The 18,997-nt window shown below is 43.6% G+C and overlaps 1 protein-coding gene across 4 annotated transcripts in view; it reads left to right on the top strand.

Annotated features, from left to right (window-relative positions):
• The window catches only part of nlgn3a (neuroligin 3a), a 417,061-nt gene extending 410,325 nt beyond the window's left edge, over positions 1 to 6,736 (top strand). For all 4 annotated transcript variants that reach the window (XM_072505500.1, XM_072505501.1, XM_072505502.1 and 1 more), the window contains one exon: positions 1,557 to 6,736. In XM_072505500.1, coding sequence (XP_072361601.1) covers positions 1,557 to 2,412 — 856 coding nt within the window. In that variant the 3' untranslated portion in view covers positions 2,413 to 6,736. The remainder of the gene's footprint in view (positions 1 to 1,556) is intronic.
• The last annotated feature ends 12,261 nt before the right edge of the window (positions 6,737 to 18,997 follow it).

Genomic DNA, 18,997 nt, shown 5'->3' with positions numbered 1-18,997 from the left:
ATCAGTTTTACTTTTATAGCCCTGTTAGTTACGCATGCATTAACACACTTCCGAATTATGAGGATTGATCAGAACTGCTTGAATACTTGTGGTTTTTCTGTTCCCAATTGGATTTCTAATTCAAATTTTGGGTTCTCTCGGAGTGGTTAAGCCACAGCTAGATCGGGTCCCGTCAGGATGTCGCCAGTAATATGTTGCTAACTTTTGGTTGGCTCTTAAATCGTAATTTGCTCTGTTTGTTTAACCTTTGCTCTAGAGACGCCAGGTATCTTTATACCGCCACGAGGTTCAAGTTCAAGTAATGATCAATAACTCAACACACCAATTAGTAAGATTCAAATCAAAGCACATTTATTATATACAGTAAATCACTACTCATGCATAAACTCTACTTTCTAGGCTATTCCTGACACTAAAAGGCCTATACTTAGCTTCGGACTGGCCCACCATGTCAGGGGAACAAATGGCCTTTTGTTCAGGTCCTGAGTCTGCAGGATTCAAAAGCTGGTATGGACTGGTAGCTAGGAGCGCCTATCTCGTAGCGAGCGTTGACTTGAGACTTACTTGGTTGGAGGCAGCGAGGCAGGTCACTGTCAAGGGTTGTTTAAAGCTGCTGAGTGACCCTGCCAAAGAAGAACGATTTGAACTTGGGGGCTTTCCTTTATAGTCCCCAGGGGCTTCTCGCCCTTCGGGCCGGACCCCGTACCTGGTTCCAGGTAATTGGACTACTTTCCGATCACTTGGATCGATTTCTCCAATGCTGGAGCGGTTCCCTGATCGCTGGGCGGTCCCTAAGTGTCTGTTGGCCTTACTTTGTCTTGGCTCCTGCTGGCGCCGAGGAGTATGGCTTGGCTTTATTCACCTTAACTGTTGCCATTGTGCCCTGGAATTGCTCATTATTATGCAGATGGCTGCTGCATTACTATGCAGATGGCTGCTGGTTTTCATGCTGCCTGGTTTCTTACAGGTTCCAATATACATGATTTCTGTATTTGCTAGTCTTGGCCTGTGTTGGCTGAATTTCCCTTCAGCCTTTGCGGTTCTCCATTTTAAGTCAGGAAGTGGCCAAGTCAGGTGGCTACACTTGTAATGAGAGGGGCAGTGTTGAAAGAAAGCACACAGTGTTGGTTCTGCACTTTGTTTCTTTATTGTTCCTGATTGTTTTGCTGATTTTTATGGTTGTGTCCTAAATTGATGAGAATGGAAAGATATTTTGGTTTCTTTTGCTGTCAGCAAAGTGGGCACAAATTATTGGGGTAGGTATAAAATTTCAGCATAGCTTATTACACCAGCATAAGATATTTCAAGCCCGGATATCCACCGGTAAAGATTTAGTTGCTGCCTGTAGATTCCTCTTCACCTTGTGTTGAGCAGAGTATGATTATGTGGTTCCATTGGGGCAGGCAGGCAGGTCTTTGATCGTCACATGTATTGTATGCTTCAATAATTGTGTTTGGTTTATACAGAACTAGACCAAGCTCCCAGCAATGACCCTGGTGAGTAAATGAAAAGAAACTCCTTCATCTGATAGTAACTGATTTATTTTTTATTTTTAGTGATCCCAACAAGCCAGTGCCACAGGACACCAAATTCATCCACACAAAGGCAAACCGCTTTGAAGAGGTGGCCTGGTCAAAGTACAACCCACGGGATCAGCTTTATCTTCACATTGGTTTGAAGCCACGAGTGCGGGAACACTACCGTGCCACTAAAGTGGCTTTTTGGAAACACCTGGTCCCTCACCTGTACAACCTACATGATATGTTCCAGTACACCTCCACCACCACCAAGGTGCCTCAGCCCAACACCACTCCAATCTCCTATGCGACTAGGCGACCTAACGGTAAGGTGTGGCCTTTCACCACCAAGAGGCCGGGCTCCGGCATGTCTCCCGCTTTCAACTCCAATGAGCAGCAGAAGGATTACTGGGAAGTAGACCAGGACAGCGGTTCCATTCTGATCGAGAATCCCCGGGACTACTCTACTGAGCTAAGTGTGACCATTGCAGTGGGGGCCTCCCTGCTTTTCCTCAATGTCCTGGCCTTCGCGGCCCTGTACTACCGCAAGGATAAACGCCGCAATGACCCCAACCAGCAACCAAGCCCTCAACACAACGCCAGCAATGATATGGCACACACGCAGGAGGAAGAGATCATGTCACTACAAGTGAACCAAACCCACCATGAGTGCGAGACCATCCAGGCTCATGAGCCTCTGCGGCTTCCTTCACTGCCAGACTACACCCTGACTCTCCGCCGCTCTCCTGATGATATCCCCCTCATGACCCCCAATACCATCACCATGATCCCCAACTCCTTGGTAGGGATGCAGTCCTTGCATCCTTACAACACCTTTGCTGCTGGTTTTAATAGCACAGGGCTGCCTCATTCACATTCCACCACCCGGGTATAGTCCTCGCAGTAACCCTCCAACAAGCCGGAGCGAATGAATCGCTGGGTAGAGACCCCCTCACACAGACCCACTCCAGACTGCTGGATTTTAACAAGAGTCTGATTAACATGTGCACTGTACCATCTTTACAAGAAGGCTCACCCTGGGAACTTCAAAAGACATATATTCACATCGGGCCTTCTTGTTCAAAGAGACAACCTGAAGTTTTATAAAATAATCAAAATAAGAAAAATGTTTAAAAAAAGAAAATGCAAAACCGAAAGAAAACTAAAGTGCTTTTCTTACCTTTGTGGGGAAGCAGTGACAGTCGGCTGCCCACTTTGATCTCATTGTTCACATGCCTTAGCCCCGCACTCTGCTGTGCGCCATGCATTTTAATCACTTTTAGAACAGCTTAGAATGAATATATTAGCGCCGAGGGGACTGGAGGAAATGCACGCACATAAGGACGAAAACACCATGGCCAGGAATCTCCTGGGTGGTTGACGGATCAGCTGCCATAGCTCCATGGGAAGAGCATGGAACCCCCCCGATAGAATCAGAGCGAAAACCGGGGGTTTCTGCCAAAGTTACGGCAATCGATCAGGAGAGCCCACTAGAAAATTGCCGTCACCTCCCCGCCCCCCTCCCACCCCGCAGTAAGCATTCAGGGTTGTTGACAACAGTGTGTCTCCTTGACCTCCCCATTTTGAGGCTTGTTATTGTTTTGCCTTCAGTCCGGTTCTGTTTGTTCTGACCACCCTCGAGTCAGTCAATTCTGAAGTGGAGAGTGATCATGATCCAGCGCCTTCCCTCCAGTGAAATGTCCTGCTGAACCACCAACCACTTAATGGTTACGAATTTGAAAGAGAGACCGAAGTGGAGCGAAACGCTTTCAGTTTTCTCGAAGCCGCCAGCAAAAGCTGTTTGTTTTACTGCGTTGCGTCTGTGTCTGCCCATTGCCGCCTACGTTTTCCCTTCCTAGTTCATTCATCCGGGGAAGGACTTTGTATTTTTGTGACTCAACAAAAATCTAACAAACTTTTTTTTACATATGTTTCTTTTTTTCCCCTGGGGCTGGCTGGCAACTCTTCTATCGTGTGCATCCCTTCATTTTTTTTATACAGAGTGAATTATGACACGTGCCAAATTAGAACCAGCAAAAATTATTATTTTTTTTGGTGGGGGGGGGGAGGGTTGTTTTTAACTGTATCTGTCTGTTTTGTATTTTGGTATAAGCAATCTTTTGCTGTCTGTTACTTTGTGTCATGCCGGTTTGCGGTCGAGAAGGTGCAGGTGGGGAGATGGCGCCACAAATCCCCTCCAGGTGCTGAGGTTTTATATTTGGATTGGAGTCAGGCTGCGGTCCACGTGCTCACGAGGACGATGCAGTCAATGGAATCTTTCCTTCCAGCCCACACCCAGACTACTACCACAGTCTCCAGAATCTACATTTCAACGACTGGGGATTTGTAAACGGAACACTTAAATCGACTCTCTCTTCCAGCATCACTCTGCCTCCTATTCCTTTAGATTTATTTAACAAATTTGTAACCCATTTATGTTGTGAATGTTTGTTGAGTAGGATTGGATTGAAAACGTTATTTTTAAGTTGATTCTCATTGTGCCTGTTTTCTGAGTTTTTTTTTAAAAAAGGTGCAAAGTGTGCCCCAGCTTCTGAGGTCCGTGTTCCTGGTCCCTTCAGGGATGCCTGGCAGCTGTCTTATCCCATATTGAGTTGGCAGTTTTTCAGGAGTTGCTGGTTGCTACTTTAAACAGGTATTTCATAGAATCCCTGCAGTAAAGAAGGAGGCCATTCGGCCCGTCAAGTCTGCACCGACCCTTTGAAAGCCCCCTGCATATGTATACACCTGTTTTAGGACCCTTCTGCTAAATTGGCTGCCCTTTGCACGAATTCTGCACCAGGAACACTTTCCTCAGCACCTTTGGGCGGTCACTCTGATTAAGTAATGGTCACTAACAAAAAAAAGAGGAATTTTTTTTCAAAGTTAGACTAGACAGTAATCCCAAGGGCGGCTGCCAATCACGATCAGTCTCTCGCACGTTGCCCTCCCAAAAAAAGAGCCGAAAATTCAGACCCATTAAATGGGCAAAGCTGCCCTTTGGACATACAACAGGCACATCACCCAAAGTATTGTAATGAGGCCTCAGGGCAAATTTTGGGAGTCTCCAGGCTTTGTTGTTCACCATGAATGGGCCATAACCAGTTTCTTCTCCATAATCTCGATTTTCCTTTTTTGTCAGTGCTAGTATTCTGTGTGAGGTAAACAATGTTCACCTAAACTCAAAACCAGGTCCTAATTATAAATCACACTAGATACATTGTTACCAGCCGGAGCCATTAAAGAATACGAATGAGACAAAAGCAAAACGATGCTGATGGTGGAAACGTCATGTAAAACAGGACATGCTAGAAATGGTTATGCAGGTCTGACAACATCTTTAAAAGACATTGTTTCTATTCCATAGATGCTGCCAGTCACACTGAGCATTTCCAACGTTTTCTGTCTGAATACAAATGCCCTTTGAATGTTTTGTTTACTTCTCACTGGCTAGGCCAATATTTGTTGCCCATCTCTAGTTGTCCTTGACAAGGTGGTGGTGAGCTCCCTTCTTGAACCGCTGCAATCCATGTGGTGTAGGTACACCCACAGTGCTGTTAGGGAGGCAATTCCAGGATTTTGACCCAGCGACAATGAGGGGAAGGGGATATAGTTCCAAGTCAGGATGGTGTGCGACTTAAGGAGGGAACGTGCAGTTGGTCCTGTCACCTGGTATCTGCTGCCTTTGTTCTCCGAGGTAACAAAAGATTTGGAAGATGATGCGAGCGCATTTCTGATTTCGCTCACCAGCATCTGAAAACCAGAAAATTTCAGTAATAACGTCAAATTCTGGTACGAAACTCCCAACTTTAATTTGGGGCAAATATAAATGACCCAAACACTGTCATAGAGAAACGCAAGATCAAAATCCATAATTGTGGCCACTCCTGTCTGAGACAATCCCAGATCTATGTGCATGTACCTGAAATTAAATCATAAATCAAGTTGCCCATGTGTAAAGAAAAAACATCATACCTGGCATTCCCTATCTCCATTCCCAATTTAGCCTTCCAAGCTCAATCTTTAATGACCTCCATATCATGTCTCCATTAATATCTCCATATCAAATTGCTCAGCATGTTTATCATTTGCCCTGCGGCATCCCGCCCTCCTCCCCCACCACCGTGTCTTGCTTCTATCCTCGTCTTCAGTCCCTATGTGTATCCTACTCCAAACCCTGGCCTTTCCTGTTCCATCCGATCCTTTGGTATGTTGTTCTCCATGATCTAACTAAGCAACCACTGGATTGCATTCAACGTGGATTATGTCGCAGCTAGATTAATTCAATTTGGTTAAGGTTCAAAATAACCCTTATAATGATCGACATGTCCTTTCAGTTATCCTCTAAAGAAATACAACTAACCAAACACGGAGTGAATTCTGAACTGCTTTTTCCCACTCTGGACTGTGGTAAAGCACTTGAAGTAAGGTTGCTCTAGCTTGCGTTCTACCTAAAGCGCAATCTCCTCTTCCATCTGGACACGGACTCATCAGGTTTCTCAATTTATTACACCAGGTATAACCTCCTGGGAGGCTTGGCGATTGCAACAGAGCAAACTTCGTGCTTGTTTAAAGGACCCCAGTGTTGTGCATTTTTGGGATCTGAGTATAGAAAGACGATGCCATGTGTGAAAGCGATTATTAGAGTATCAATGATTTGTCAAGAAGGAGATTCTATAATTTGTTGGAGTATGTTGGATTTCAGTTGAGCACATAAGCCAACACCAATTCCCATTCTGGGAGTCTGCAATCGTTCCTTACCGGATTGGAGTCTGTGAAACCTGTTTGGGGTCTTTAGGGCCTTTCAGTTTTGCTGTGTGCACTTCAGCTTTTGGAAGCCGGCTGTGAGATGAGATGTGGAATTCTGTTGGTTACTGAAGGAATTTATTAACATTGAAATGACTGCTCTCTACTGCCGCATAAGCATCTCACCCAAACATCTGGGTTCAGAGTAACAGAGACTGTGCTTTACCTGTTTGTGATGTTAAAACTTGTCAACTCGTGCACATCTGGAACAATCTTGGCCGAAGGGGAAATATTCCATTGTGTGTTCTAGATGACCCTTTGAGTACTGAAGTGTGCACACACCTAGATCCTTTTATATCCTGTACGAGCTGTGTCGACTAAGTACATTTTTAGTTTGAGGCTGAGTCTTTACGCAAACACTCTAAATATTTCTTAATTCACATTATTCTCAATAAACTGAACAATTAATAATGGAACTTGATTATTTTTATTTTGATGCAGAAATGCACCTGCAGAACTCTGACTCAGGAGAAAACAGCATAAGAGAAAAACCGATCTGGAGTGTGCCTCTGGGTCTTTATATTAAAAATATAAATGTCAGTTATGATTTAAACATACCGCATATAACATTTTATTGAAATATCGTATTCATCACATATTAGTCTGAAAATATATTTTCCAATGCTGTGGTGATGCCAAAAGTGTGAAGAGTCTTGTGGCGGTGGAGGAAGATTACTCACGGCATTGTCCAGCCTAAATAATGACGGTGGAAGCCAGCCACCAGATATCTGGTTATCCTGAAGGAGATTCAGAAACACCTGATAATGTCACCGCAGCATTTCCGATATTGTACTCCATTACTTGTGATATCATGAACCGAGGCTGTGTGGACTGGGCCCTACCCGCGTCCACCGCGATGGGCATCACGATGCCTTTGTATCATAATTGTTCTCTGTGGTGTAACAGGACACACAGTACAGCGGAGCCCTCCCAACTCAAGGATCAAAGGGAACTTGCGCGCAGTTTACATCAGACCTTTCCTGACCGGTCTTGCTAAGGGTTTTTCTCCCGCTGTGTGTTCTACTTTTAACGCATCTTTTTTTCTCCCCCCCCCCATCCTGTCCTTTAACCACAAAGCTTCTTTGAAGCGTTTCTGCATCGGAATAAAATGATAACACAACGCTGGAGCCTACGTTTATTCTCTGAGTCTCTCCATTCATTTATGAACGTGTTCATGACATTAGTTAAGATATTCTAGGTTTATTTGTGTGGTTTTTTAAAAATGTAACTGGAAGATTTGGAAATCCATAGATTTAACCTGATCATAGCAAGGCGATTACAATATCAATTAGTGGATCTCTCTTTGTCCTCCCCATGAATATGATTCCTGAATGTTTTCATCTCACTGGAAGGAGGCCCTCCTCTGGCTGGGGTGCTGTTCCGAGAACGGTAACAAAGTGGTCACTTCCATGTGTGAATCTAGATTATGGATCATGTCACAGCCCAAACAAAACCTGTTGTCAGCTGACTTCATCAATTTCCAACAAGAATCACAAAATGTCGATGGACAATGCAAACCAGTGCGTCTAGGCAGAGGGATCTGGGCATCTTTGTTCATGAACCACAGAAAGTCCGTATGCAGCATGTAATAAATAAGGCAAATGTTTATGGCAAAACTGGAGTATAAAAGTAGAGAAGTGTAGTTGCAATTGTATAGGGTGTTGGTGAGACAACATCTGGAGTCCAGTTTTGATCTTATTTGAGGAAGGATGTGCCATTGGAGGAAGTTGGAAGGAGGTTCACCAGATTGATTCCGGGGATGAAAGAGTTCATGGATGAACAATTTGGTTATACTCGCTGGAGTTTAGAAGGATGAGAGGGGATCTGATCGAGGTGTATAAATACTAAATTTGGGATTGATAAAGTAAACGTAGACCAAATGTTCCCCCTTGTGGGGCAACCTAGAATGAGAGGTCACGGATATAGGTGGAGAGGTGGTAGATTTAAAACTGAGATGAGGAGGAACTACTTCTCATATTTGATCGCCTGCAGCCTCCATATCTGACTGCTGTACACACTACATCAGAGATTGATAACCTAGCGCCAGTATATCTGACTGCAGTAGGTACTGTAACCTGGATCGACCACTTGCAACTTGATGTATCTAACTGCAGTGAACATTGTATCCGTTAACGGTCACCTGTAGTCCCCATGTATCTGACTGCATCACGCACAAATATTTTTTTTGATAACTGGATTGGTGTTACAAGTTACATTGGGTATTAATGCAGATTGATCATTATTGGATATATTACTAAACCACAAATTTTTTAGAAGGTAGAGATCTGAGCTCAATTTTGTGTGGAATGTCTGACATTAGCTGAGTTTGAGAGCAATAAAATTGGGCTTGCTGCCCCTGGCAAATGGTAGAGTAAATCAGGCATTCCCAGATAACTTTGAAAAAAAAAAGAAGACAATGCATCTTTGCTACTAACCTTGCTAGCTACTGACATCTCGTGCTCAACGCAGGGTAAAACCTCAAAGTCTGGGATGGAAGGCATCAAGGCACCTCAGCAGCTTCAGATTACTGGTAATGTAGATGAAAGTTGGAGGGTGTTGAAGCAACAGTTTAAATTCTATGTTGCAGCCCTTGGTCTGCAGGCACAGCCTGACGAGAGGCGTATCGTGTTGCTGCTCACTGTAGCAGGTCCCCAAGCAATTGAGATATACAACAATGTTGTTTTTGAAAACAAGGCTGGCAGCAGAAGCTTCAATGAAGTGCTTAAACAAATTGATCGACACTGCTCCCCTAAACAAAATGAAATCTTTGACCGCTATATATTAAGTACGCGCACCCAGAACATGGGAGAGGCATTCAATAGCTTCCTTACTGACTTGCGATTGAAGCGCAGTTGTACAACTTCAGCATGCTCCAGGCGTCGATGATATGAGATCAAATAGTTTTTGAAATCTCTAATGATAAAGTGCGCGAACAGCTTCTGCGGGAAACAGACCTGCAACTTGAAAGTGCGATTCAAATATGTCACGCTAGTGAGCTTGCCTCAAAGCAGATCCCCCATTTTATGTTCACGATGTGGCAGAAGGCATTTGCTACGGCAATGCCCTGCTTATGGAAAAACATGTTCTATTTGCAATGGCAGAAATAATTTTGCAGCCCAGTGTTATTCAGAAGAAGGCCTGAACAGACAAAGAGTATCAGCGCTATTGATGAAGTGTGCCTAGAGGACACATTCTTTGTGGACATGATGTCTAGCGAGGACAGGGAGACTCAAGTCACAACAAATAACAATGTTTTTGTACCTATCTGTTGGAATAGTGGATTGAATGCAGAGAATCATGAGGATAAATGGACAGTGCCATTAAAGATAAATGGCACAGTGATAACAGTCAAGCTCGACACTGGTGCGTGGGCCAACCTCATCAAGCTCTTCGATGTAAAAAAGCTGCGGGTTGCACCAAAATAATTACCTGAACGATATTGCGAAAAGATTATAATGGTAACAAAATCTCGTCGCTAGGAGCTTGTGAGCTTGAGGCTGAGATAAAGAATAAAATGCACATGTTGAAATTCTCTGTGGTGGCGCCAGACCGCGAGTCATTAATTGGAGTTGAGGCATGTGAGGAACTGCAGCTAGTCCACCGAGTCTACAGTGCTGCAACAGGAGCCCTCTTCCTTCAGGAGACTCCATTCTGAATGATTTTCCTGAAATTTGCCACGGTTTTGGTGCGTTGCCATATACCTACAGGATTCAATTAAAGGAAGAGGCATAGACTGTGATTCATGCACCCAGGTGTGTCCCAGCACCATTAAGTGACAAACTAAAGGCAGAGCTCGATAGAATGACTGCTTTGGGGGTCATCAAGTGTATTGAAGCCCCCACAGACAGGGTTAATTCAATGGTATGTATAAAGAAGCTCAATAAGGAACGTCCACAATGGATGTCCTGTATTGATGGTGTCTCACTAAGAGGAGAAATGAAGAAGGAATTAATGTTGCAGAAGGTGAGAAGATATCTTCGTGAAGGATGTGCCAGAGAATCCTACTCCAGTGCGAGAACAGAGCCGAGTGTCGAAGATGGAGTCTTGCTCTGAATAAAGGGAAGCGAGCTCCATGCAGAGCATAATGGAAATAAAAAGAGAGCAAAAGACACGGTCTATCGGCCGGGAATCCTTCGGGATATCACCACAATGTTTCAAAACTACACACAGTGCAGGAGAGTGAACATCTGTACACAGTGCAGGAAGTAAACAAAAGGCACACGGTGCAAACTGCTTCAGGTCTAAGTGTTGGAGAAATCTACTCATCCAGAAATAGAAAAGCAACCACTCTGTCAAAAAATAAGGCAAGGGAGGGCAGCGTGGTGGCACAGTGGTTAGCACAGCTGCCTCACGGCGCCAAGGTCCCAGGTTCGATCCCGGCTCGGGTCACTGTCCATGTGGAGTTTGCACATTCTCCCTGTGTTTAAGATGTGCAGGGTAGGTGGATTGGCGACGCTAAATTGCCCCTTAATTGGAAAAATGAATTGGGTACTCCAAATTTATAAAAAGAAAAAGCGAGGGAGAGATGTCAAGCCAAATCCGCAAAAATGTTTGCCGATGAGTCTACAAAATGCCTCAAAGCATTATATGCAACCATCAGAAGAAGCACGCAACAGTCCTAAAACATCTAAAGAACCCACGCAACAAACGCAAAAAGAGGATGACACATCAACACACGTGGAACATCAAACGCAACCTACAACCATTACAGAAAATGAAGAACCATTGCAAGTTCAGCAAACTCTGAGAAGGTCTACAAGAATCATGCACAAGGCAGAAGGACTTAACTTTTGACAGACTGTAAAAAGAAACCTGAACATGTAAATAGTTATGCATATCATGATGTAATGTAAAGAACATCCCAATGCATGTAAATAATTTCACTCTCTGAAGGAAAGGGGATGTGAGGATATGCATAAAGCAGTTATGTACATAATGTTATGCACAACCTTCAGCCACTACGTGGCAGTATTAACCCACCATGTGACTCTGGTTCTGGGAGTTGGGGGTAGGTCATGCTTGGAGACAGATGTATTTCGCAGTAGCTTAACAATAGTTAATTAGTGTTGGTAGTTCATTATTTTATTTATCTTAGTTATCTTTATCACATCGTTGTTAAATAATAAATTATTTAAATTAGATGTTCTGTAGTTTATCATTTACTTCGACCAACCTACAGAGTATGACATAGAATATTTCGATCATGCTCCTGACTTGTGCCTTGTAGATAGTGGACAGGCTTTGGGAATTGGATGCTGAGTTACTCAACACAGAATTCACAGCCTGTGACCTGCTTTTGTGCTCACAGTACTTAAAGGTTGGTCCAGTTAAATTTCTGGTCAATGGTGAACCCCTGGATTTTGATGATGGGGGATTCAGCAAGAGTAATACTATTGAATGTCAAGTGGAGATGGTTAGATTCTCTCTTGGTGGAGATAGTCATTGCGTGGTACTCTTGTTGCTCAGCTTCAGTTTCTGGAGAGTTGCAAATGGAACTGAACATTGCATAATCAATCAGTGAACATCCCCACTTCCCGCCGCCTTATGGAGGGGAGGCCATTGTTGAAGCAATTGAAAATGGTTGGGCCCAGTACACTGCTCTGAAGAGCTCCAGCAATGATGTCTTAGGGCTAAAATAATAAACTTTCAACAACAACAACCATTTTTATTTGTGCGAGGTATGACTCCAACCAGTGAAGTGTTTTCTCATAATTCAGTTTTGCAGGGGCTCCTTGATGTCACATTCAGTCATATGCTGCCTTGATGTCACCTCACCCCTGGAATTTGGTCTTTTGTCCATGTCTGGACCAAGGCTTGACACCTATAGACTCGTACTCCAGCAAAGTGTTAGTGCATTCAAGAAAGGAAAGAAAAATGGTGGGCGGTGACACACAACCTATGTGGAAAGGGGCATGAGAAAAATATGGTTAAAAAATGTAATAAGACTGAGAAATGAACTAATTAAATTCATTATAAATAGATTCTGATTATTGCCTGTGATTGTGGTCTTATAATGATTCTAACTGTGTTAGATAGAAAAATGCATAGTTAGATCAGATAGCTGAAAAGAATTGGTAGGTAATTGGATAACCAATTGTAATTACATTCCTCTGGACAATTGACTAATGTTAGAAATTATCTGTAGTTCCTGGAACACTGGGAATTGAAGACAGCTGTTAGTTTATCTTTAATATGTATTTCAGTGAATTCAAATAATTGTGAATTGAAGGTTAATTATTCTTAAAGTAAATCATGAGACATGAGGGATTGTAAAGTTGGTGCAGTGGTAAAGTGAAAAGCAAAAAAAACTCCCACAAAGCCTTGTGACTTGGCTGCACGACAGCTACAGTGCGTGCTGTACTCTTTTAGATTCCTCTGCAGCTTGTAATTATACAACATTGGTCAGCGGAATCATCAGGTATCACAGAACTGACCCACAGCCTCTTGTAACCAATCCACCACACCCAAGCACCTTGTCAATCTCATAGTCACTCACTTTCATATTCACACTCATTCAACCACAGTGACAAACACACCCATACATATAGCTAACCACCCACTCACACCAACTGATATGACCTCTTCCCCTGCCATAAATTTATATGATTTTATGATACATTTGTACCCAACTACACCCAGTGACAAGCATGTACTCACTCATCCGCAACTTCCGTTATCTGGACCACTGGGAGCTCTTTCGGGGCAGGTGTGACCTATATAAGAAGGACGGGTTGCATCTAAACTGGAGAGGCATAAATATCCTGGCCGCGAGGTTTGCTAGTGTCACACAGGAGGGTTTAAACTAGTATGGCAGGGGGGTGGGCACGGGAGCAATAGGTCAGAAGGTGAGAGCATTAGGGAGAACTAGGGAATAGGGACAGTGTGGCTCTGAGGCAGAGCAGACAGGGAGAAGTTGCTGAACACAGCGGGTCTGGTGGCCTGAAGTGCATATGTTTTAATGCAAGAAGTATTACGGGTAAGGCAGATGAACTTAGAGCTTGGATTAGTACTTGGAACTATGATGTTGTTGCCATTCCAGAGACCTGGTTGAGGGAAGGGCAGGATTGGCAGCTAAATGTTCCAGGATTTAGATGTTTCAGGCGGGATAGAGGGGGATGTAAAAGGGCTGGCGGAGTTGCGCTACTGGTTAGGGAGGATATCACAGCTGTACTATGGGAGGACACCTCAGAGGGCAGTGAGGCTATATGGGTAGAGATCAGGAATAAGAAGGGTGCAGTCACAATGTTGGGGGTTTACTACAGGCCTCCCAACAGCCAGTGGGAGATAGAGGAGCAGATAGGTAGACAGATTTTGCAAAAGAGTAAAAACAACAGGGTTGTGGTGATGGGAGACTTCAACTTCCCCAATATTGACTGGGACTCGCTTAGTGCCAGGTGCTTAGACGGGGCAGAGTTTGTAAGGAGCATCCAGGAGGGTTTCTTAAAACAATATGTAGACAGTCCAACTAGGGAAGGGGCGGTACTGGACCTGGTATTGGGGAATGAGCCCGGCCAGGTGGTAGAAGTTTCAGTTGGGGAGCATTTCAGGAACAGTGACCACTATTCAGTAAGTTTTAAAGTGCTGGTGGACAAGGATAAGAGTAGTCATAGGGTGAATGTGCTAAATTGGGGGAAGGCTAATTATAACAATATTAGGTGGGAACTGAAGAACCTAGATTGGGGGCGGATGTTTGAGGGCAAATCAACATCTGACATGTGGGAAGCTTTCAAGTGTCAGTTGAAAGGAATTCAGGACCGGCATGTTCCTGCGAGGAAGAAGGATAAATACGGCAATTTTCGGGAACCTTGGATAACGAGAGATATTGTAGGCCTCGTCAAAAAGAAAAAGGAGACATTTGTCACGGCTAAAAGGCTGGGAACAGACGAAGCCTGTGTCGAATATAAGGAAAGTAGGAAGGAACTTAAGCAAGGAGTCAGGAGGGCTAGAAGGGGTCACGAAAAGTAATTGGCAAATAGGGTTAAGGAAAATCCCAAGGCTTTTTACACGTACATAAAAAGCAAGAGGGTAGCCAGGGAAAGGGTTGGCCCACTGAAGGATAGGCAAGGGAATCTATGTGTGGAGCCAGTGGAAATGGGCGAGGGACTAAATGAATACTTTGCATCAGTATTCACCAAAGAGAAGCAATTGGTAGATGTTGAGTCTGGAGAAGGGTGTGTAGATAGCCTGGGTCACATTGAGATCCAAAACGACGAGGTGTTGGGTGTCTTAAAAAATATTAAGGTAGATAAGTCCCCAGGGCCTAATGGGATCTACCCCAGAATACTGAAGGAGGCTGGAGAGGAAATTGCTGAGGCCTTGACAGAAATTTTTCGATCCTCACTGTCTTCAGGTGATGTCCCGGAGGACTGGAGAATAGCCAATGTTGTTCCTCTGTTTAAGAAGGGTAGCAAGGAAAATCCAGGGAACTACAGGCTGGTGAGCCTTACTTCAGTGGTAGGGAAATTACTGGAGAGAATTCTTCGAGACAGGATCTACTCTCATTTGGAAGCAAATGGATGTATTAGTGAGAGGCAGCATGGTTTTGTGAAGGGGCGGTCGTGTCTCACTAACTTGATAGAGTTTTTCGAGGAGGTCACAAAGATGATTGATGCAGGTAGGGCAGTGGATGTTGTCTATATGGACTTCAGTAAGGCCTTTGACAAGGTCCCTCATGGTAGACTAGTACAAAAAGTGAAGTCACACAGGATCAGGGGTGAGCTGGCAACGTGGATACAGAACTGGCTAGGTCATAGAAGGCAGAGAGTAGCAATGGAAGGATGCTTTTCTAATTGGAGGGCTGTGACCAGTGGTGTTCCGCAGAGATCAGTGCTGGGACCTTTGCTGTTTGTAGTATATATAAATGATTTGGAGGAAAATGTAACTGGTCTGATTAGTAAGTTTGCAGACGACACAAAGGTTAGTGGAATTGCGGATAGCGATGAGGACTGTCAGAGGATACAGCAGGATTTAGATTGTTTGGAGACTTGGGTGGAGAGATGGCAGATGGAGTTTAATCCGGACAAATGTGAGGTAATGCATTTTGGAAGGTCTAATGCAGGTAGGGAATATACAGTGAATGGTAGAACCCTCAAGAGTATTGAAAGTCAGAGAGATCTAGGAGTACAGGTCCACAGGTCACTGAAAGGGGCAACACAGGTGGAGAAGATAGTCAAGAAGACATACGGCATGCTTGCCTTCATTGGCCGGGGCATTGAGTATAAGAATTGGCAAGTCATGTTGCAGCTGTATAGAACCTTAGTTAGGCCACACTTGGAGTATAGTGTTCAATTCTGGTCGCCACACTACCAGAAGGATGTGGAGGCTTTAGAGAGGGTGCAGAAGAGATTTACCAGAATGTTGCCAGGTATGGAGGGCATTAGCTATGAGGAGCGGTTGAATAAACTCGGTTTGTTCTCACTGGAACGACGGAGGTTGAGGGGCGACCTGATAGAGGTCTACAAAATTATGAGGGGCATAGACAGAGTGGATAGTCAGAGGCTTTTCCCCAGGGTACAGGGGGCAATTACTAGGGGGCATAGGTTTGCGGTGAGAGGGGCAAGGTTTAGAGTAGATGTACGAGGCAAGTTTTTTACACAGAGGGTAGTGGGTGCCTGGAACTCGCTACCGGAGGAGGTGGTGGAAGCAGGGATGATAGTGTGATTTAAGGGGCATCTTGACAAATACATGAATAGGATGGGAATAGAGGGATACGGACCCAGGAAGTGTAGAAGATTGTAGTTTAGTCGGGCAGCATGGGCTTGGAGGGCCGAAGGGCCTGTTCCTGTGCTGTACATTTCTTTGTACTTTGTTCTTTGTACTCACTGTCACAATCACACACAATTAACTCCACTCACATACAATGACGCACAGACACATTCATTCACCCACACTTTATATATTTTGCTCAGCAGTCTGTGGCTGATATCACCAACATCAATTGTCTGCCTGTTTTCTGCACTGTAGCGAAGATAGTGACATAATACTTTTGCAAAAATAAACACAGTTTGACACTAAAATTAAACTAAATTATTAAACATTTTATCAGGTGATAGAGCATTATAAGTTTTACTTTGAAATCAATTAACAAGTGAATTAATATGTGCATTGACTAATGTCTATGAATAAAAGTTTAATTTGTATGTTCTTAGTACTTTGGGACATTCCAATTCGTATCTCTCTTTAATGTGGAGATGCCGGCGTTGGACTGGGGTGACCACAGTAACAAGTCTTGCAACACCAGGTTAAAGTCCAACAGGTTTGTTTCGAATCACTAGCTTTCGGCGCACAGCTCCTTTCTCAGGTGAATGAAGAGTCGAAACAAACCTGTTGGACTTTAACCTGGTGTTGTAAGACTTCTTACTATCTCTCTTTACTCTTTCCTACTGGCCTTGTAACTAATCTCTGTACAAACATTGGAGCATTTTATAAATTGACATTCACTCCAAAGTTTGTTGTTTGAAGGGCTCTTTGCGAATGATTGCTACTCCTTTTTACTGATTTAAGTGGACAGGGAATAGCCTGCCAGTCACTTTTTCCTACCAGGTTCATCTCTCTCACTACTCTCCTGGAAACACTGGTTTCTCACAGTGATTGCATGCACAGTCTCTTATCTCTGGTACCAAATCAACACTCTTAATATATGAGCTCAGATATTGCATTGCAGGTGGGCATTGCAGTTAGACCCAACATCCACTTGTCAACATAAACATAAAAAAGACAGGGCTCCAAAATTCTGCAGGAAATCCGTCAATCTCCATGTTTGAAAACAGGATACAGATAACCTTGAGCCAGTGATTCACAATCAGCATGCCGACACTTAATTTTGATCTCAGACAGAGAGGTCCACATATCACAAGAGTTACTGATGGACCTGAAACTGCCAGCTCTCAAAAATGAGCACACATTCGGGCCATCAAATATTCTGCACAAGTGACAGGTTATGTGCTAGAAAGCAACCAGAACCAAACAGCCACAATAGGGCTGGGTGGAATCATACAATCTTACAGCACATTAGGAGGCAATTTGGTCCATAAAACATGTCCCAACTCTTTAAAAACTTTCAAATTTAATTCCACGCCTCAGCATTTTCCCACAATCCTACAAACTAGTCCTCCATTACATGGCCAATTGCCTTTTGAAAATCCCTATGGATTTGGTTCTTTCACTCTTTCAGTAGTGAATTCCAGGTATTAGCTTCCTTCTGTGTGAAGAAAGTTCCCCTCATTTTCCTTTAGTTCTATTGCCAATCTAGTTAAATTTTTGACTTCTGGTTGCTGACCCACTTGTTGAAGGAAACAATTTTTCCCCAATTGTTCCATCAAAACTCAATTATTTTGAATATCTATTAAGTTTCCCTTCAACCTTCTCTGCCCAAAGGAGAATAATTTCAGTGGTCTCGTTCTCAATAGGTAACCAAAGTCCCTCATTCCTGGTATAATCCCGGTAAACCTCCCTTGTACCAGGTCTAAAGACTTGATACAAAACAGAAAATATTGGACAATCACAGCAGGTCTGACAGCATCTCAGTCCTCAATCCACTTTAAATAGCAATGGAACAGATAAGTACTTGCTTTACAGAGTTATTCTTTGAGAAAGATGTCTCTTGGTACTACTTTACAGAAAAGATCTAATTCCGGTTAGAACCCCTGCAAAAACTTTGTCTTCAAAACTTGTTTTGTAGTGCTGTGGAAGCTGCTCTCTCCATCTACTTGGAGAACTACGCAACTAGTTTGGAATCACGTGAGCAGCATGCAATTGCTGAATTTGCCTGAGCCTTGTTGGTTATTCCAAAGACACTGGCAGTAAATGCAGCTCAGAATTCTTCAGACCTGGTTGCTAAACTCTGTGCATTCCACCACGAAGCCCAAATAAACCCAGAACGCAAAAATCTCAAATGGATTGGTCTTGATTTAATAAATGGAAAACCAAGGGATAACAAGCAAGCTGGTGTATTTGAGCCAACTATGGTCAAAACCAAGAGTCTGACATTTTCAACTGAAGCTGCAATTACCATTCTTCGTATCAATGCACCAGCTTGTTTGGTTTGGTTCCCCCTTGTCCTCAGACAAGTCTGCACTGCTTTAAATACAGTTAATCTATTTTAACTAACTTACAGTGACAGCAGAACTGTTTCACTGTGCACACCTTTCAGCCAGATCAGAACTCCACTGAAAATACTTTCTCAAAATGTCTGATGTCTTAGATCTACTCAGCAATGACATTATCTCACCAAGCTGAAATCTAATTAACTCTCCAGGCAATCTCCTTAATCAAAACTAAATTGTATTAGCCCAAGCCTTTTACGATGAATAATTGCACATCTGGTTCCTAAAACCTTTGTTGTTTTTCAGACCAAGATTCTTTAAAATACATGACTTCAGCAGTCAAACACATTCTAACCCAGTATTTTATAATAATAATCTTTATTAGTGTCACAAGTAGGCTTACACTAACACTCCAATGAAGTTACTGTGAAAATGTCCTAGTCGCCACACTACGGAGCCTGTTCGGGTACACTGAGGGAGAATTCAGGATGTCCAATTCACCTAACTTGCACATCTTTAGGGACTTTTGTGGGAGGAAACCGGAGCTCCTGGAGGAAACCCACGCAGACATGGGTAGAACATGCAGATTCCGCAGACAGTGACCCATGCCGGGAATCGAACCCAGGTCCCTGG

The sequence above is a fragment of the Scyliorhinus torazame genome, chromosome 5, assembly GCF_047496885.1.
Source record: "Scyliorhinus torazame isolate Kashiwa2021f chromosome 5, sScyTor2.1, whole genome shotgun sequence".
Classification (NCBI taxonomy): Eukaryota; Metazoa; Chordata; class Chondrichthyes; order Carcharhiniformes; family Scyliorhinidae; genus Scyliorhinus; species Scyliorhinus torazame.
The sequence above is the reverse complement of the archived record's forward strand: the minus strand, read 5'-3'. Positions and strand labels throughout refer to the sequence as shown.